The 20155-nt window shown below is 46.5% G+C and overlaps 1 protein-coding gene across 1 annotated transcript in view; it reads left to right on the top strand.

The window, feature by feature from the left end:
• LOC144153499 (gastric triacylglycerol lipase-like) overlaps positions 1–3118 on the top strand; it is a 38444-nt gene extending 35326 nt beyond the window's left edge. The window contains exon 5 of the mRNA XM_077685135.1: positions 3011–3118. Within this exon, the coding sequence (XP_077541261.1) occupies positions 3011–3118 (108 nt within the window). The remainder of the gene's footprint in view (positions 1–3010) is intronic.
• The last annotated feature ends 17037 nt before the right edge of the window (positions 3119–20155 follow it).

The following is a 20155-nucleotide window of genomic DNA, read 5'->3' as shown; positions in this document are numbered from 1 at the left end:
GCGCTTGGTCTCTACAAGTTATGGGCACCCCGAAGTTGATTGATTGATTGTAAGGTTTAACGCGCCGACGCAACGCAGGCGATGAGGCGCGCCGTAGTGGAGGGCTCCGGATTAATTTTGACCACCTGGGGATCTTTAACATGCGCCGAAATCTCGTGCACACGGGCGTTTTGGCTTTTCGCCTCCATCAGAAAAGCGACCGCCGCGGCCGTGAATCGAACCCGCGACCTCGTGCTCAGCAGCGCAACGCCTTAGCCACTGAGCCACCGCGGCGGGTGGCACCCCGAAGTGGAGTGCCCCGCGTACTTCCCATAGTGCAGGATATTTTTTTTTAAATACCTAAGACGTATAATATGCTGTAAACTGCTTACTTCACACACCTGAAATTGTAAAATACAAAGCGTTGCTTGCACGACCGTTAAGGTTTAGGTCTTTTATGACAGTTTAGTCAAGTGCGGCTGAAAATAAGTTGCATTAGTTGGCTCACATGCAAGGACTGCCAGGCCTTAAGTTTCGGTAATTTTGGTACTACCTGATTATATTTTAGAGTATTTTACGATGCTGTGAGGTTACAGTGATCAGAAAATTCACAAACAACGCATTCCAACAATTCGCGTACCGTGCACTATCAAAATCGTGAACGTCCGCAGAATGTTCTATTCGGGAACTAAGCTCTCAGAACACAGAAGAAGATCCATAAAACGATTGAAATTGCGACTGTGGGGCAATGTTAGTGCAATTAGCAAGCTGTGACCCTCCCACAAGACATTAAACCTCTTTTTATGGTCTCAGTTCCTTCAGTTCTCTAGACATGGCGACAGGGGTGTAAATGATGAAGGACAGTGCTTTTAGGTCTGCAAATAAACGAGTTGCTTGGCACTTTATCGCATTTCAAGGAAGGCGAAAATTGATTGAACGCATGCTCATGGTTTGGAGCCATAAAAGGCACTGACTGGGCCTATTTTATCAACACAGAATGTTGTGCATAGAAATTGTCAGCCTTCGTTTAAAAGTCCTCGAAGTCTTCACTAAGTGGGCCTATTTTATCACCACAGAATGTTGTGCATCAAAATTGTCAGCCTTCTTTTAAAAGACTTATTTTAAAAGACCTTTTTAAAGTCTTCGAATCTCAGCACCTTTCGCATTAGGTTGCTTTGGCTTGCGTGCGAGTCGCGGTTACGCGGCTGACTAGTATGTGGACGTGTCGGGTGGAATGTAGCACTTCTAGACTGCCACGCTATCTGAGCGGAGCAGCACATTAGCAGCAATCACAGCGGGGTGCCTCGATGATCAGGCTATGATGCGTTTTTCCATCCGCCTTTCTGTTTGTACGGGCATCACGAGAAATACACCTACCACTTTTAGTAGTTCCTATCGTAGAAATCTGGTTGTTTATCGATTTTGTATCCGACGACGACAAAAACGGTTGTTTGGCCCCTTCAGTGAGCAAAGAAAGTTGCGCACACACCCTTAGTCAAGACCTGTTTCCGGCCGTCAGCGGCAAACTTCATCGCCAGCCCAAACCCCCCTCCCCCTCACATCCGCCAGTGTCTCAATCAATAAAAGTCCGTTTAGTAGAAGTACCGGGGTGTTTTCGATCATGTAAAAAGCGATCTCAATATTATACAAGAGCTAAATTGTATTGCTAGGCACGCCTGTCAAGCATATTACGCTCGTCTGTGTTTGAGAACCTCCAAATATTGGCTGTTTATTAGTTAGCCTGCATGGTAGCTTCGAGAACCTTCTATTTGTGGCGGACGCGTTTGGACCGAGCTGCGCAAATTTTCACATTTTCGTCAGGAAATCTATCTTGTAAGTTCTAAACTCTCCGTAGCCCTCTTTTATCAAGTTATAGAAGCACCTTTGCACAAAATGTGAACCCCCTAGCACGATTAGCTTTAGAGTTATAAACCTTTTGTTATGTCGTTGCTGGAGACGGCCCAGAACATTGACTCACACACAAGTAAAACAAACATATCTGACTTCCGGGACAAGGTGACCTCTTAAAGGCCGTATACACGTTATCGCGTTGCTGTTCCATAGTTTGGGAAGTTAAATCAGCTCTCTAGACACTTTTCGGGTAATGTTAAGCCAGATGCCGAGATTGAAACACACTACTGTAGCTTCGAGAACCTTCCATTCATGGCGGACGCGCTTGAATCGAGCTGCGTGCATTTTCACATGTTCGCCAGAAAATCCTCCATGTAAGTTCTAATCCTTTCGCATTCCTCTTTCACAGAGTTCTGGAGCATATTTCTACCAAATGTGTACATCCTAGCACCAATAGTTTTGCAGATGTAAACGCTTTCTTTTTTTGCCGTGGGGGTGGCCGGGTTGAGTCTGGCCTGGTGTCACTGCAAATAAAACAAACCTAGCTAACTTCCGCGGCAGGGTGGCCTTGTAAACGCCGTATCAGAGTTATCGAGGGACTGATCCGATAGACTGAGAAGTTACACACGCTCGCTAGACGCATTTTTCGTAAAGTTACATCCCTAAATACGAAATGTAAACAAACAGAACCCGTAGTTCTCTTCCGCAAAGCACCCCGTGCAAAATCGCAGAATAAGCACGTAATTCACCTGGGGTTACCTTTAAACACGTGCAAAAGGTTAAAAACACTTCCGCTGCTTTGGACAGGTACTTAGAAACAAGTAAAGGCCGAAATAGTAACAGCGCTCGTCGATACGCTATGTATACAATGTGTAGTAGCCACAAGCCACACCGGCCCAACCACGGGATTAAAAAATGAAAAAAAGACACTATTTCGTAGATAGAGTAAAAAGATCGTTCAAAAAGCTGGCCGATCCGGGGAGACGCGTGCAACTTCTTTAAGAACTGAATACCTCGCCATCCCCTGGGCGCACGAATAATTAAAACTATTTGCTTCAACACCCCGAACAAGGGCGACGAATATGGGCACTCATCTTTTATTTAAAATTCCCCCAAAAAACCCTGTCGCGGTCCCGAAAATTTCAGACTTAGGGCACAAGGTTTCGTAACTTTCACGCAGCCCTTCCAAAAGAAGAAGAAGAAGAAGAAGAAGAGGAAGACTATTTTTCAGCAGGCGGTATTACAATGCCTGCTGACGGGGCAGCAGCTAAAGGCATTGAGTGCCTGAAGAGGGCTCCTGACCCTCTGGAGTTCACAACAGAGGACACGCTTCAATCAAATATACAGAGAGAAAAAACAAGTAAACTAAGAAAAATGCCAAAAAAATCCTACATTTTTAATAATGAGAATCACACGTTATACGATATAGATTAAACCTATGTCTGCAATACCTGTTACTAGCAGATACAATAGAACACCACATATTTCTTGACTGATTGTCCGTTATGTCCATAGAAAAAATCACGCGTACACACTATACAGTTTAAATTGCTTAGAATGAGACATGCCTACTGATTGTCATATGTCACTTTCTTTTCTATAAACATCAACTTGGTTTCAACCTTAAATACGTTGCACTAGTGTTGAATTTTAAATTATCCGCTAGCATCTTCAAGACATGTGGTACTTTTGCCGAATGTTTGCCGTAATTAGTCCTAGTTTTAGGTGTATGTCTTATTGGTCGCCTTGCACAGTACTAATGGGTTTCTGCGTCGTGACCTTCGTATAACTTGTTTTTGTGTACCATTTGTACAAGTCTAATATTATGCAGCTGGTCAGTTTTAAGTATAGAGTAAGGGTAGCGTCCTGGGCACGTTGGTACTCGATTGTTAAATAAAATGATTGCGCTAAACAGGGACACGGACGGAGTGAGGACAGACACACGTGGCGTGTGTCTGTCCCCACTCCGTCCGTGTCCCTTTTTAGCGCAATCATTTTATTTAAGTATAGGGTGTTTTGAAAACCAAGGTGAAGTTGGCAGGTCTCGGAATTTCCCTTGAAAATTTTCGAAACACCGTAATACCTTTTTTTGCAGGACAACAAGCTTGTTATTATTTTGTGAGGTTGTTCTACACACCAAGATTCCGTACGTTAGTTTTGAATATAGTAGAGAAGAATACACGTTTCTTTTAAACCAAAGCGGTATTAAGTGTGATATTTTATAAAGGCACACAGCTGTTCGTACCAGAGCCGTAACTAAATGATATACGTGTACTGACCAGTTTAACTGTTCTTGGAACCAACTACCAAGTAACTTTTGTTCACCTATCCGTGCAATAACATGACCTTCGTATTTGAGATTTATATCTTCGTTTAAGGGCTACGTCTATTGATTGGGAGGAAAATTATACAGGTTGTCTTTGTGGCATTTAATCACAGCTTGTTTTGTTTTAACCAGTTTGAAAGATGCACGAGATATTCGTTTACAATAGGTTTCAGAAATGTTAAACTGTTTGACGAGAAAATATATTCGTGTCATCTGCATACATAATAATATCAGAAGAACCTGGTATATTAACAATACCATTTATGTACACAAGAAATAATAACGGGCCAAGTAGGGATCATTGTGGGAACCTTGTTTCAATTTCATTTCGGAGATAATATGTCATTCATGCCAATTGATTTACATCGATTATAGAAGTAGTTTTCCAGAGTTTGTAATGCGATCCCTCGCCACCATTGTTCCGATAAACAGTTTTTTCGGCCGAAAATATGGTTCAAACGTCCTGGAAGGACACTAATACACCATCAGCGACCATTTTTTCAGCTGAGCTTCAAACTGGCTATTTATCGTAGCTACAGACTAAACGCAGCATTGGCTTGCTTTTCGAACCGTCAGACATCACGGTATCGCTCATCCGTAAGCTGTCGTCTCAGCTTATTCTTTCAGAAGAGCGTGTATGTAAAAAGAAAAAGACGCTAAACCGAGAAACGCTGCCTCGATTTCACTGCAGGTGTACCCAGCTACGTCGTCTGCGGGAGCCTTCTCTTGCTTCTTCTCTTTCTTCTGGCTCTATGCTATACCCATGCAGGAATGGAGTGCCGCCTGCTTCGGAAGTAACCATCATGCCGCATACCTAAATGACTTCACTAGAAATGTTCAACCATGCACGGAAGGATCTTAGGGACACAAACAGCACTCGCTCACCAGAGATGTATCTGGTTCCACGGTGTACTAGATGCCCGCCGCTTCCCCATGACTAAGAAACTCATTTCTCGGCACTCTGTCCCCAACAGCTGTACAGAACCTGTCAACGGCGGCGTAAAAATAGCGATACAGCAGAGGGTGCTCTGGGTCCAGACAGGCCGTCATTGCAACGTGCCCCTGGCAACGTTCAATGCACGCACTCTGTCTAGCGAGTGAATCTCAGATGTATTACTCGAAGAGCTCTCGGACATTAGGTGGCATAGGATAGACCTAAGCGAAGTTACAAAAACATGAAAAGGCTTCATGAAGATCTCTAGCGGGTATATTCTGTGCTACAGTGAACCACAAGAGAAGAAAGAAGACGTGGTGGGATTTTTAACCCACAGAGAAATAGCAGGAAACAGGGATAAATTTTTCAGCACTACCGAGAGAGTCGTGCGGGTTGTGATCAAGCTAAACAAGCTATACTGCTTAAAAACAGTACATGCCTATGCGCCAACAGCCAGTTATTATGATGAAGCTTTAGACAGCTTTTACTACGATGTCGAATCAGCTAGGAAGAAGGCAACAACGCAGTTTACGATTCTGATTGGAGACAAACGCAAAGGTCGGCAAGAAACAAATGGGAGAAAGGTTAGTGGGAAACTTCGGAATAGAGAATCGCCATAATCGAGGAGATACAGTGGTGGGATTTGTAGAGAGAAATAACCTGAGATTAATGGAAACATTCTTTTACAAACGATAAAAATTGGAAATGGAAAAGTCCCGATGATACCACAAAAAAAAACGAAATTGGCTTCATTCTAACTCCCAACACAGGTATTGTGCAAGACGTAGAGGTTCTAAGTAAGATTCGGTGCAGTAATCACAATTTTTTAGGTGCCCACTGAGCCTGAATCTCATTCTAGAAAGGAGGATTCTCGTAAAACCTAAGAAACGCCGCACAGAATCTGTCAGAGGCAGATAGCTGGAGTTTAAAATAGCCCTTCAAAACAAATTTGTGCTTCTAGATGATCCGAACGAGGTGAGTGTAGACAGACTAAATGAACACTTAACATCGGCAATCAGTGAACCAGCAGCAAATGTGGGAGAAGCAACGTGTCGAGAAGAAACTCGAGAACTAACTATGAAAACGAAGGAACTAATTGTCAAATGTCAAAACATGAATGTGCCAAGTACGGCAGATCAGATGTAATTAGCGTAGCAGTCGAAACTTTTTAAACGAAGTAAAACCAACTAAATTCATGCATATAACATGACAGTGATCGAGGAAACACTAGAAACGGAGAGAAGCTTGAAAGCAACTAAGAGAAGGCTAGCCCTCAGCAAAGATAGGATGTACCCACTCAGAGACGAGCAGGGTGACATTATACACAAGTTGGACCAGATAAGGGCAGCAGAACGATTCTACAGCAGGCTATATACTAGCGACGTTAGGCCGGGGGAAACTATTGAGTAGAAGCTCGACTTGCGGTGTACAACTACTAACTAAAAAGGATGTAGAAACAGCCTTAAAATTCATTAAAATAGGAAGAGCTGCGGGTGACGACGGCATAGCCATCGATCTTTTGAAGGTGGGAGGAAATATTGTACTAGAAAAGTTTGCTGTACTTTTTTCGGAATGCTTGAAAACTCAGAAAGTGCCGATAACCTGGAAAAACGCCCCCATTTTCCTAATTCATAAGAAGGGAGATCCAGAGGACCTCAAGAATTACAGACCCATCAGCCTATCCTTACTTGTGTGTAAGATGTTTGACAGCCTGCATTGCCAACAGCCCAGAGAGTAGGCTCGGTTTAGGAAGGGGACCTCGACCATTGGTCACACCGCCATTATCAATCTATATGAATTCTGCAAATACGCTATACCCTTCACAAGTAACTTATACACTATAAGAAAGCGTTTGATTCCGTAGTCACCGAAGCCCTTCTAGGAGCACTAAAATACCAGGGAATATACGAGACCTACATAAGACTTCTAGAAGGCATATATTAGGAATGCTCGGGCCAGATCATCCTCCACAAGCAAAGCGATAATTTCCCGAGCCGAAAGGGAGTAGGGCAGAGAGATACCATCTCTCGAAATATATTCACAGCGTGTTTGGAGGGGGTATTTTCAGGGGCTAGTTTCTTGTTCCTGGGACTTAACAGGAACAAGAGACTAGCAGCTTGACGAAACAGACATCGACGAGGACGTACACGCTCAATGTGCTCGTCAATCTCATAAGCTTGACAAAGTGCTAAGATCTCATATTTCCTTGCATATCATATTCTGTTCATTGTCAGAATTAATTTTTATTACTCGCCAACCTGAAAGTGTAAATGCGTTATAAATGTGAGTTCATGGATAGAAACAGAACCACACATTAAAGAGATAAATCTGGACTAGGGACAAAAGTGGACCGCATGGACAAGCACTATTTCAAACTGACGTTTTGTTCGTAAATAAACATGTATATTTACAAGAACCATGACCACGTCAGCAATAAAATAGAATTTACAGTGCACAGGATCAAGTCCACGAGAGCAGATGGCAACATTTGGTACACCGCTGTTGCCCTAATGAACAGAATGTATTAATAACAATCGGCAACAACCGACAAGAATTAAGCTAAAACGGTCAAGAATTGTATCGACAAGAATTGTGTTACAGGTGGTGCCATGTGTTGCACTGCCCTCAAAAGGACTGAAAAAATAAAGAAGTAAACAGAGAGAAAAAATAAGCAAACCGGGACGATAAGCTGCGGCAATTTGAAGCAATTGGACATGTATGCTGTAGGGATGCAGCGCCTGTGTGCGATGTGCCTCGTGCGTGATGATGACAGCGCAGTGAGCGAAGGACAAACACGCACGACAAGCATCAGTGCTCCACTTGTCATGTGAGACGTGCGTGCTTGTTATGGGGAACCGTGAATGCGGAACGAACACGTGAGTAGTTTGCATCCAGCCCGGAACACGTGTGCAGCTACTCCGTCCCGCATAAAAGCGGCTGTCATGAGTGCAGTGGGTTAGTGAGACGGAAAGGCGTGGATGGCGTGAAAGGGCCACCAATTGGATGGTGGCACGTGCACGGGGCAACAACGACCCTCCGCCACAGAAGACGAACCAGCACGGGTGAAGAGCCCGTAGGACGAGGCTTGAACGCGCCACATGTTAATCATTGAAGGAAAGCAGCACCAATTAGTAAGATATGAATAAATGCTTGTTTGAAAGGTCTGCCCGGTTTATCTAGGCACGTAATGGGGCACTTGTATGCGGATGTGACTCGTGAGCCCCTAGTCTTAATTTGCACCATAAAATGCTTATATATCTTGATATGAATGAGCCTATGTGTAACTGAAATCCCGTTACCGCAAATCATGGGCGTACACGCAACGCTACAAAACGCATCTGTTCTCTCCTTATTCCGCAAACATGGAGACGAAGAAAATATTCCGGGCCATCTCCACTAACGTGATGCCTCGGGAGGGGCGAAGCACGCCGCGTATAAGTGTATTCAAAGATCGTATGTCTCTTACCACATGGCGCGCTCTGATAGGGCGCCGGAGAAGCACCCGCGGGAGGAGCAATTACACGCTTGGTAAGGCAGTGGCGCCCTCTCTTGCGTTGAACCGGGTTTAAGGAAATAAACGGGAGACAGACTGGCATTATGTTGTCTTCGTGTTGCACGCCGCAGCACAAGTATGCCAAGAAAATAGCCCAAAGCGACGGAAAACGGGTGTCCCGCTGTGTTCTTTTAGTACGCGTGGAGATGAAACGTTCTGGCGCGAGGCGTTGGAAAACAAGTGACTACATCAAACAACGCGGGACGCCGGCAAACCGAGCGCCTAATGTGGTTCGCTCCTAAAGCCGAACGAATAGACCTACCTTGGGCGTGTGTCCATTCCCAGTTCAGTATTCCGCTATCGTCGAAAGACTTATTGCGTTTTGTTTCAATTCTACGTATAACAAACCAACGATTTCGCTTATTCACGGGCTCAGTAGGGCACTCTTGCCTCCACCACCACACCAACTGTGCTTCGAGGGCATACTTCGCTGTAATTATTATTGTCACTCGATCATGTAAACCGCGTAAGGGCATCCGGCAATCATTTATTTGAACATAATAACAGATTACTGATCCTTTGAATGAACTGGCAAAACACTAGTGGGCATAAAAATTACCAATGATGAATGGGAACTTGCGATATTTATCAGTCGGATTAATCTCTAACCCTTGTGGCGGTATACTACGAGCTCTTTGTTTTCCTATGAACTGTCTGCAGAGTACTGTCCCTAATGCACTTCCTTTTATTTCGGACGTACACAACGCGGTATATTTTCACACCTGAACTAACGATGCAGTTTACCAATTACGGTAGCTAGGCCTGTTGGCTCATGGTGTTTCTATTTATTTCTGGTAGTTTCATTTCAATCGAACAGTTGTAAGCCCAGTACCCATCTGTGTGCCTTCTTCCTTCTTTGTGCAGCACCTTCACCACCGTGTCTCACTTTATAAAATCGGCCGCGTAACTGCTCACTTCGTAGCAAATGTCGTCAAAAGATGATAGTCGTCTTGCGCCCCTGCCAAGTAAATGTCTCCTTTCTCTTTACAGCTCAGCTGTAAGCCTGTTCCTCTCCCGTCTCGGTCCTCTCTAGATAAACACGCTACAGGTTTCCTCAAGCCAATTTAAATTTATTGCGATCCCCCGCATTAAGGTTGGAGCCCCTATGACAGCGCCGCCTTACGGCGCAGACGCGCGTAAATCGAGGTACCCTACTCCACTTGCGTTCCACACGCCAAGTACTGGAAACTTTCGTTACGGTTGCCGCTTTTTTCTTGGAACGCCGCTACGGGTTCCGCGGGCGCCCGCTTTTGAATTTGTCTGGGTTTATTTTTATTAAACCAGGCATCATTGCATTTTTATTAAAGCTTTGAACATTGCAAATATCACTAATGTATTGCTTTTTGCCTCAGATATGCGTATGTTTGGTTTGAGCTCAACAATGTTGACCAGAATGAACACCGCCAACGCACTTCGATGTTTAGAAATTGTTGTGGCTATATAAGCGTAGTGTTCAATGTCAACAATATCTTTGGCTGGACGACTGAATCGTGGTGCAGAGTGACATACATACAGACAGACCAAAATTTCCCATTAAAATAGCGCAAGAGACCCTAGCGTCTTTTAAATGATGCAGCTCAGTGCTCTGTTTACTAGCCGCCGAATATGACATGCAGGTGGCCGTGTTCATCGCGTTGGCTCCAATTATTGCCCCAGCCAACGCAAATTTCGCAGCGAGCAGCAAGCAGATCCTGGCACTCACCAACAAACCAACGGTAAGTTTTCACGTTGCAGAGGGTTTAAACACGGAATGCTTTTGCTCTGTAGAAATTTCTATGACACAATTGTTCCGCTAAATTTGTCGTTTACCCGACAGCATTTGTTCTTTCATTCGAAAAGAGCATCGAAAATGTCCCAGTTAGGTCCTCTCAACGCTTGTAATTTAGGGAACCTTCAATGTAGGCAGCTGCAATGACATAGGCATCTATAGAACTGTGGGGACAGGAAGACCTTAACAAAAATTTCTCCAATTCACGGTGTGAAGGTGGTTGGAAAGCAAATCTGTAAACGACACCCACAACAGCTCGCCAAGCGACATCACTTGTATTCACACACGTGGTTCTAGCAGCATGTATCGAATCCTGCTGACGGAGCTCTAGAGAGAGAGGGTACTGTTCTTTTCGTCCAGCTTTGTATTCTCGCTCTTCTGCAGTTTTAACTTTGCGTGGTCTCCCTGTGGCAGCCTGCGATGAACTGAAGACGCCGCTAGATGAGTTCCGCTTTAGCCGTTACCTGGAAAACGCGGGGGCGGTGACGCGATCGCAACAGCGTCGACCGCGGCCGGGCTAGAGCGGCGCACGCCGACGCTGTAGCCTGGCCGTGCGTCGGCAGAAAGAGAACGGAAATGAGCGTCTTTCGAAGGGTGAGGAGCAGGGCGACACCTGCTTCATCTGTCTCACTGCCACCCCGTCACTCTTGTTTCATGTGCCGCCTCCAAAGCGCCCTCCACCTCCTCAGCTGCTGAATCAAGACCAGCGTTTGTGTCCCCGTCTTCACGTGCGGGCGTGGTTTAGTAGCCAAGGCGACCGGCTCTCCCTCCGCTTCTTTTCGGGCCCAGGTTCGAACCCTGGCGATGCCCGCAGCTTTATTTAGCCTGGCTCGGCGTTTCTGGTGGCACAAGCAACAAAACCGTAGGCTGGTTGAGGTAGAATTGCTTAAAAAATTCATGTGTGGTTGAATGCCGGCAAGTCGCTTGAACTAAATTTCGCTTAAGGCGGCGATAGCGCGTAGCGAAGATTGAGTGCTTGAAGGTGCAACGAGGCGAAAGATCCAACAGTGGATCTTCTGTCTCGGTATATCCTTCATCTCGTCAGATAGACAGGCTCGTTTTAATCTTCTGTCTCAGTGTATCTTTCGTGTGGGTGGATATTCAGACGCTATTGGATCTTCTGTTTCGGTGGATCTTTCGTCTGAGTGAATATTCAGGCTCGATTGGATCTTCCGTATGGATTGATCTTTCACCTCGTTTGATATACTGAGGCTTACTATATAGACATCCGGAGCATCCTACAATCACTTTCAATGCTTATATCAGCAAAGTTATAGGGAGAACGTCTGCGTTTCAGGAATCGCGGTAGACGCTTTACATCTCCTGACGGGCAAAGACTGAGCTGCTGTGGACTACATTATCGAGGAATGTTTGTAGTTCAAGCAAGCGAAGGGACGTCTCATCAAAATTTATTTTTCCCGGCTTCCCAACACCGCTTCCGCCTGGCTATGTGAAGACCCTCGTCCACCAGCATATCTACCCGCGAAGCCTGACATGAGTGCAGCACAGAGCGATGGCCTCACGAAGCCCATACGCCGCGAACTTGAATCTATGGCTCCGACTACAATCTCTTTGCCGGACGCTGACACCCGGTTTGAGCCAACCGTACCCCTAATCCAAGCTGTAGTACGGGACGATTTGGTCAAGTTTTGTCTTCAGCCTGTTTCCGCCGAGAGTCGTGCAAGCCTTAACTGCCCGCAAGTTGTCGCCGGTATTGCCAGCTGGAAAGACTCTCGGAAAAGGGTGGAAACATTGAAAACAGTCCTCACAAAATCTGTCTGGGAACATAAGCGCCCGCCTTGATTTGTGTGGGAATGTGTTTGTTTGTATTCTACTTGTGTTTGCGCATCGAGGGTGTTTAGTGCCATGTGAGGAGCAGGTAGCGTTCTCCTTCAAGTCTTTTTGTTTTAAGACGTTCTCCGTAGGATTCGTATGTTGGAAGGCCGTAGAAGTGGTCTTCGTCGCTGCGGCTGGTAAGACGTCTCTGTAACGAGGTGTTGGGCTCTGTTCCACGAGCCAACCTACCATGGCCTCCGCGATCGGCTGCCGACAGCGCGCCGCCGGCAGCCGATCGCGGAGGCCATGGCTGGGGCACGGCCGCGCGCACTTTAAACTGCGCGCTCGCCGCTGCTCCAGTCCGGCCGTGGCTGGGGCACGGCCGGGCTGGAGGAGCGGCGGGCGTGCAGTTTCATACGGCCTGCGCTTCGGGTATAGTTCCCACCTTTCACCGCCGCTAGTTCGTGGCGCTTCGGACCAACCCTCGCCAGTTGACCCACAGCACGGGCGGGGTAGAGGAGCGGTGCGCGCGGATTTGCCGCTGCCCTAGCCCTGCCGTGGCTACAGGTGATACCTGCCAGTGTTAATTTTCATGGGCGTTCTTAAAATAGTTGATTCCTTACCCCCTTCTGAATTTTCGGTCTATTAGGGTCAAACAGCCTAACATTATCATTCGGAAGCGCGGAATCAAACATTTGAAAGAAACATTTCAACGCGGGGCGCATGACGAAAAATATGCGAGGTCTTCATATCTTATCAGCGACTGTATTATATGAAAATGGTGAGACAGGCAAATAAACACGGCACTTTCCGTGACTGAAATATCATTTCTTATTTTTTATTTTTCCTTTCGGATGATGTCTTGGTTTGCACACGCACAGGGCACGACCAGTGACGCGAATGATTTCCCGTCGAGGGAGATAGGGTTATCGCTTAGCTAAACGTGATTCTGCTATTCACGCTCCGGTCGGGCTGAGCGGCCCGCCGGCAGCGAAGCGCACTGTCAAAAAAAATTCCCCCGCATTTCCCCGAGGGGGAGAATGTGAAAGTGCGAATGCACGGTTGTCGGCCCGCTTGCGGCGCTTGCGCTCGGCCCCCGCAGCCCACCGCCTCGCCGCCTTCTCTTCCATCGGGTTTGTAGTATCACGCGTACACCACGCAGTTATCAAGCCGCTATAACGCCGCTGAGTCGCCAACGCACGCCGCTGACGACGTAGTTTGAATGCGTTAAAGATATAAGGCGCGTTACTCACACTGATATCACCGTCGCGTCCGTGGCTTGGTCGGTAGAGCGTCGCACTGCGGCCGCAAAGTCCTCGGATCGAAACCTGGCGCCGGATACTGTTTCTTTTTTAAATATAGAGGAGCACTGCGCACGCCGACGCCGCCGCCGCCGGCGGTGGATGGTTTGGGGTCGCTTATAAAGTGCATTCGCACTTAACACAGCTGCTCGGCCAGAAGCGATGCGTCGACTAACAGAAAGGCGGGTTGGAAGGGCAGAGGGTTGGTTCGAAGCGCCCCCACTGTAAAGAATCTGCTGTATTGGTTCCTTCTTGGGTGCGCAGGCCGTATGAAAGTGCGCGCTCGCCGCTGCTCCAGTCCGGCCGTGGCTGGGGCACGGCCGGACTGGAGCAGCGGCGAGCGCGCACTTCCATACGGCCTGCGCACCCAAGAAGGAACCAATACAGCAGATTCTTTACAGTGGGGGCGCTTCGAACCAACCCTCTGCCCTTCCAACCCGCCTTTCTGTTAGTCGACGCATCGCCTCTCGCCGAACAGCTGTGTGTTTTTGACAGTGCGCTTCGCTGCCGGCGGGCCGCTCAGCCCGACCGGAGCGTGAATAGCAGAATCACGTTTAGCTAAGCGATAACCCTATCTCCCTCGACGGGAATTCATTCGCGTCACTGGTCGTGCCCTGTGCGTGTGCAAACCAAGACATCATATCCGAAAGGAAAAATAAAAAATAAGAAATGATATTTCAGTCACCGAAAGTGCCGTGTTTATTTGCCTGTCTCACCATTTTCATATAATACAGTCGCTGATAAGATATGAAGGCCTCGCATATTTTTCTTCATGTGCCTCGAGTTAAAATGTTTCTTTCAATTTTTTGATTAGGCGCTTCCGAGTGATAATGTTAGGCTGTTTGACCCTATTAGACCGAAAATTCAGAAGGGGGGAGGAGTCGCCTATTTTAATGACGCACATGTAAATTTACACGGACAGGTATCGCGTGTAGCCACGGCAGGGCTAGAGCAGTGGCAAGTGCGCGCGCGCCGCCGCTCTACCTACCCCGCGCGTGCTGTAGGTCAACCGGCGAGGGTTGGTCCGCAGCGACACGAACTAGCGGCGGTCAAAGGTGGGAACTATACCCGAAGCGCAGGCCGTATGGAAGTGCGCGCCCGCCGCTCCTCCAGCCCGGCCGTGGCTGGGGACGCCTGGTTCGCTGATTCGCCGCACAAGATAGAGCCCCGAGCTGAACCGGGCGGGGAGCGGGCTAGCGGGGCAACATGTCAACTCGAGAGCGTACGCACGGCAGGGCTGGAGGAGCGGCGGGCGCGCACTTTCATACGGCCTGCGCTTCGGGTATAGTTCCCACCTTTCACCGCCGCTGGTTCGTGGCGCTGCGGACCAACCCTCGCCGGTTGACCTACAGCACGGGCGGGGTAGAGCGCCGCCGCGCGCGCATTTGCCACTGCCCTAGCCCTGCCGTGGCTATACGTGATACCTGTCCGTGTAAATTTACATGTGCGTCATTAAATTAGGTGACCCCTTCCCCCCTTCTGAATTTTCGGTCTAATAGGGTCAAACAGCCTAAAATTATCAATCGGAAGCGCCTAATCAAAAAATTGAAAGAAACATTTTAACTCGGGGCACATGAAGAAAAATATGCGCGGCCTTCATATCTCATCAGCGACTGTATTATATGAAAATGGTGAGGCAGGCAATAAACGCGGCATTTTCCGTGACTGAAATATCAGTTCTTATTTTTACTTTCGGATGATGCCTTGGTTTGCACACGCACAGGGCACGACCAGTGACGCGAATGATTTCCCGCCGAGGGAGATACGGTTATCGCTTAGCTAAACGTGTTTGTGCTGCTCACGCTGCGGTCGGGCTGAGCGGACCGCTGGCAGCGAGCGCACTGTCAAAAACATACAGTTAAAACTCTTAATCATGCAACTGAAGTGCACAACGAGTCTTCTTTTTGGTGAGATATAGCAGCGAAGGTACCGGTGATATTCAGAGGCAGATACAAACCACGTGCGGCAAGCGTTGTCGACTCGCTCGGCCAGAGGCGATGCGCCGACCATAGAGTTTCTTACAGTATACACTAGAGAGGAATCTGGCGCTAGCGTCTATGCGGCTCACATCAAGGTCGTCGGTGTCGTCATGGACCGCCATTATACATCGCGCTCGCCTTAGTTTCATCATTGGCTTGGATTGAAACGTTTTAGTCACCGCAAATTTAAACAAAGTGCCACAAAAACGAGAAGAATAGTGTTCAATTATGTAAGTGGAAAATAAAAACAGGCTGTTTTAAATCTAAGAAAAAGAGAAGTAAACCGTATTTTTGCCGGAACGGTTGTGCCTGCTGTTCCGCAGGCCAATTAGTTACGAACAATGTTATTATTTGGGGGGTAACTCATTAGAGACTGTGATTTTATTAATTTTACCATTATTTCAAAAAAGAAGTTTGAAGAGTTTCGAAAGTTTTTTGAGCGTGCCTATGAAAACGTTGCCTTCGTGGTGAACCGGTGCACCGAGACCGCCAGCTAGTTTAACAAGAAAAATGAAAACGTGGCGTTAAACAGTCGTGGACGATGACAAGATAGGACGCATACAAGCACCCGTATCTGCCGTATCTTGTCTTCGTCGAAGTTCGTTTTGTTTCTTTTCGTCGGCTACAAATTTTGCGGCGGCATATTACCCGCTCAGTCATACGTCCTTCGACTGCGGCATGAGCAACGTCAGGTGCGATCACGCATTGCCTGCTGTTTCACTGAACACGGCTACCACAGAAACGGGAGGATTTCGGCTTCCTTGTAGCTCGTAAACGTGTGAATGCATAGTGAAGAAAGCAAATCCCAAGAAACCGCTTAAGAATCCAGTTGTCATGCCAAGCCCAAGACAAAAAGGATGTATTCCCATGAACCCCCATGACGACATGGCTTACGAGGCTCAGTTTCCTCTCTAGTATACTTACTAAAAAACTCTATGGCGCCGACTAAGAAAAAAGAGGGTTGGGAGGGTAGAGGGTTGGTTCGAAGCGCCCTCACTCTGTCGAGAATCTGCTGTGTCGTTTCCTGCGCAGGCCGTATGAAAGTGCGCACTCGCCGCTCCTCCAGTCCGGCCTTGGCGTACGATGCGTGGCGGTCAACACCGCCCCCTCTTTGCATGCCTGTTCACTTCAGTTCGGCTAACCGCCGCGACAAGGCTTTCTGCTGGGCGCTGAACGACTCTTTAGTACAGGCGGCTTTTTCGAACGATGCCAGCGCGCAAGGGGGCGCACCTTTTCACTACTACAGCTTGTAAAAATGTTTTTTTAAATACGGTGGCCTTTTGTTGAATACATAAACCTGAAAATTTCAGCTGTTTGTCTGAATGGCCTTCAAAAAAGCCTCAAAATCTACTGGTGGGTTTGCTCACTAATGGATCGCTGGGAGTTGCTGGTAAATAATTGGTGAAGGGAAATGGAGGAGGGAGAAGCAAGCCTTGGTTCTCAAAAACATTACGAAACCTATCAAATAAAAGGCAAAAGATGTATGGTACGTTTAAAAGGGCACCTACAAAGGAAAATCGCATAAAATTGGCAAAAATAACGCAGGAGGCCAAAGTGGCCATTCGCTCTGCCAAAGAGTACTTTTTCAGGACGATGCAATCGCGATTAATACAAAACCCAAAGGATTTTTGGAAACACGTTAAAAGAAATGGGAAAGACATTGTGTCCATTCCGTCCTTATCTGTAAATGGTATTGCCGTACATGACGATGTAGGAAAGGCACAGTGTCTTATTCAGTACTTCAGCTCTGTTTTCAGTAGCCCGTTATCAACCGGCGGTAAAAATAGGCATATTCCTTATAGTGGGCTAAGTGAAATGGGTGACATCGAGATCAGCACGCGTGGTATTGAAAAATTATTAGAAGGATTAAATATTTCCAAATCGGGTGGCTCTGATGGCTTATCCAATAGCTATCTGAAACTTTGCGCGCGATCACTTGCCCCATACTTGAAAATTATCTTTGAAAAATCGCTAGCTGAGTCCTCAATCCCACACGACTGGAAGCTTAACTGTATAGTCCGATTTCATAAATCGGGTCCTAGACACAATGTTGAGAATTATCGACCGGTATCTTTGACGTGCGTTGCCTCTAAAATTCTTGAACATATCTTATATAAGAACATTGTACAGCACCTAAACGATAACTCCCTGCTTAACCCTGCACAACATGGTTTCCGCAAAGGTTTCTCCTGTGTAACTCAACTGACCGAATTCGCTCACGATATAGCTCAAGCTTTAGATAATAAATCAACTGTAGACTGCGTGTTCTTGGACTTTAAAGAAAGCTTTCGACACTGTGTCCCATAGTTTGCTTATTGACAAAATGACTACATATAATATTAATCCGCAGGTAGTAAACTGGGTAAGAGCGTATCTTGACTCAAGAAGGCAATTTGTCGTAATAAATGGAGTACAGTCAAACTTGGCGGACGTTACATCAGGCGTGCCACAGGGTTCAGTTTTGGCTCCGCTCTTATTCTTAATTTTCATAAATGATATGACCTGCAAAATTAATTCTAGAATAAGGCTTTTTGCAGACGACTGCGTGCTGTACAGAGAAATCAAAGCAGATGAAGATTTACATGCCCTTCAATGTGATCTTGACAAAATCAGTCAGTGGTGTTTAAAATGGAACATGACTTTGAATTTACGTAAAACAGTTCATATGAGGCTTACAAGGAAAAGAAGCCTAAATGAAATCTCCTATGTTATGAACAACGAACCGTTATGTCAAGTAATGGAATACAAATACTTAGGTGTTTATTTTACGTGCAACCTTACCTGGCAGCGCCAGGTTGACTATGTGGCAGCTCGAGCGGGTAGGGCATTGGGTGTCCTTCGTAGGAATGCAAAAGACTTCCCCTTAGAATCTAAAGACCTGCTCTACAAGGCAAACGTAAGGTCCATCATGGAATATGCATGCACAGTATGGGATCCGCCGACAGTCCGCGATAAACAGAAACTGGAAAGGTTACAAAATATAGCTGCGCGCTTTGTTTCCGGCAGATCGGGGGTTGGATTTAGTGCGACCGTAGCGAAAGACCAGCTAAAGTGGGATTTGTTGGAAACCCGCCGCAAAAAATTTCGATTAAAACTTTTTCATGCAATTTATCATTGTCAAACAGGCATAGTACGTGAAAACTATCTCTTGCCTCCCCATTACACATAAAAACGTACCGATCACCCATTTAAGGTAAGGGAATACTTTTGCAAAACTCAATCGTTTCGGTCGTCTTTTTTCCCCCAGACTATTCGCGACTGGAACAAATTGCCCTATGACATTGTATAGGTTATACCAAATGATTCGTTCTTTTCTAAGTTGGTGTAACGCGTTTGGTTGTTTTGAGTGTTTTTCTATTTGCGTTGTATAAACCTAACGATTTTATAGGTGCTTATTTGTGGTGTATATCTGCATTGTACAGATGTTTTGTGCGCTTGCAATACTGTAAGGTCGGTGTGCGGCGAACTGCAACCCTGTGTTATTTTGTTGTGTTCTTCCCCCCCACTGTAATGCCCCTGGCGCTGTGGGTATTAGATAAATAAATAAATAAATAAATAAAGAGTAACCTAATAAAAAACAGCGATGTTATTCGAGTCGTTGCGCTGGCTTGCTACGCCAAATAGTCATAAAAATATCCATAAAAATGAAAACATGTCGGATGATGGGCACAAAATTATCAGTGCCACACAGAAAGGAGTTTTTGCAGAACTCTAGCCAGCCCTGTGCTCCAAAGAAAAGTAAAAAAAGCTTTAAAATGAGATGTAGATTGGATGAAGAATAGATGTGGGAGATGGGTACGGGGAACGAGCGTAGCGAAAATGTACGGGAATGAAAGAATCGGAATGGAATGTTCACTGACAGGATTTGAAATTAAAAATGAGTGCGATTTGAGAACCGGAGTATGGAGGGAGATTAAACAACGAACATTTGAGGGGAGGTCATGAGGGTGCTCTTATTTGTGTGAACAAAAAAACGACGTTGTGCGTAAGTGACCACGGCGAGAGCAGTAATTAGCAACAAATGGAGCCGAATACAAAATGGTTTGTTCTGTTTTTTAGCCTACAGAAATGGCAGGGAACAGACGTACTCACTTTCGGAATTCAGCCTTCGGAACACGTATTCAGCATGGTTTGCCAGCTAATATGGAAAGGTAAAAGACTGCGAAATTCCGTCATCTTGGATCAAGAGAAAAACATTAGATACTTTCAAAAGGATGCGTTTTCCTCACGCTTGTGAGACGCGACTCCATTTATCGGTTAACCTCAGGATGCACCTGATAGTACTAAATTTAGGCCTTTGCGGTTCCGGTATTGTCATCGGCGGCTGTCTGCGCAGAGCTGGGCAGGTGTCTCTTGAGTACTCGGGGGACCTGGTGGGTGTTAGCCGGGGGGCTGGTTGTGAAAAGGGTCCGGAGATTAGGTGTCGTCACTCCGTCGCGGGTTCTCCCTGTTCTTCGCTGTCGGAGCTCAGATAGTTGGAACCTATAGTGGGGTCCGCTGAATTCCAATTGGAACCGTCTGACGCCCATCCTGAGTTCTAAGGCCTATTTTAGGAGTCAGACTTCTAAGGATTAGAACGAAAACCTCGCTGTCCCCATTCCCACCCACTTTCCCATAACCCATTCCTTATTACCACCATCCGCATCCCTCATCCCAACCTTTCCTGCTACCGTCCCAGGGGAGATCAG

Source organism: Haemaphysalis longicornis, unplaced genomic scaffold (genome assembly GCF_048455015.1).
Source record: "Haemaphysalis longicornis isolate Haplotype H1 unplaced genomic scaffold, Haemaphysalis longicornis Haplotype H1 scaffold_9, whole genome shotgun sequence".
Lineage (NCBI taxonomy): Eukaryota > Metazoa > Arthropoda > Arachnida > Ixodida > Ixodidae > Haemaphysalis > Haemaphysalis longicornis.
Note: the sequence above shows the minus strand (reverse complement) of the source record. Positions and strands in the feature narration are given on the sequence as shown.